Source organism: Etheostoma spectabile, chromosome 23, assembly GCF_008692095.1.
Source record: "Etheostoma spectabile isolate EspeVRDwgs_2016 chromosome 23, UIUC_Espe_1.0, whole genome shotgun sequence".
In the NCBI taxonomy this organism is placed as follows: Eukaryota; Metazoa; Chordata; class Actinopteri; order Perciformes; family Percidae; genus Etheostoma; species Etheostoma spectabile.
In genome coordinates, this window is record NC_045755.1 from 14,088,623 (window position 1) to 14,089,252 (window position 630).

At 43.8% G+C, this 630-nt stretch overlaps 1 protein-coding gene across 4 annotated transcripts in view; it reads left to right on the top strand.

Annotated features, from left to right (window-relative positions):
- The window catches only part of fam3c (FAM3 metabolism regulating signaling molecule C), a 4,261-nt gene extending 3,890 nt beyond the window's left edge, over positions 1-371 (top strand). For all 4 annotated transcript variants that reach the window (XM_032504630.1, XM_032504632.1, XM_032504633.1 and 1 more), the window contains exon 10: positions 142-371. In XM_032504630.1, the coding sequence (XP_032360521.1) occupies positions 142-231 (90 nt within the window). In that variant the 3' untranslated portion in view covers positions 232-371. The remainder of the gene's footprint in view (positions 1-141) is intronic.
- Positions 372-630: the final 259 nt, after the last annotated feature.

The window sequence follows — 630 nt, forward strand, 5'->3', positions numbered from 1 at the left end:
AGCACCTGAGATCAATTAAGTCTGTGAGTGTTTAGTCATTAGACCTCAGGGCTCACTTTGGGATTGGGCCAATGCAGGCTATGTGATAAACACTCTCTCCCCCTCTCTGTGTATGTGTGTATTTTGTGTTTATCTCCTCAGCATATAAAGAACAGTGCAGACACTAACAAATTTGAGGGATGGCCCGAGGTGTTGGAGATGGAAGGCTGTGTGCCCCAGAGGCAGGACTGAGAAGCTTGTTATTTTACCTACCAGAACTAAATCTCTCCAGAAGATATTAGAAGAAAAGAGAAGCCACTGTGCCCTGAGCAGGAAAGTGAAACGTGGACCTTTTCTCTCTCACTTCTTCTGTTTGGAAACCGTTATGTAGATGCCCTTTGGGGCTTGTTTGGAAGTAGTAGAGTACACTGACTAAAGGGGGCTTACCTTTGATTATTGGCATGTTATGACGCTCTTCCATTGGTGAGGCCCACAGACTTAGCAATGATAGAACGTTACATTTTTGCACTGTTGCTGATGGGAATGGATGTCATAGCTCAGATTCTTTGGGGGCCATTACTTGCTCCCTGCCTTAATCTCATGATCAAATTCCTGGTTTTTAACCAACATGACTTTGTGATTCCTTTTTTT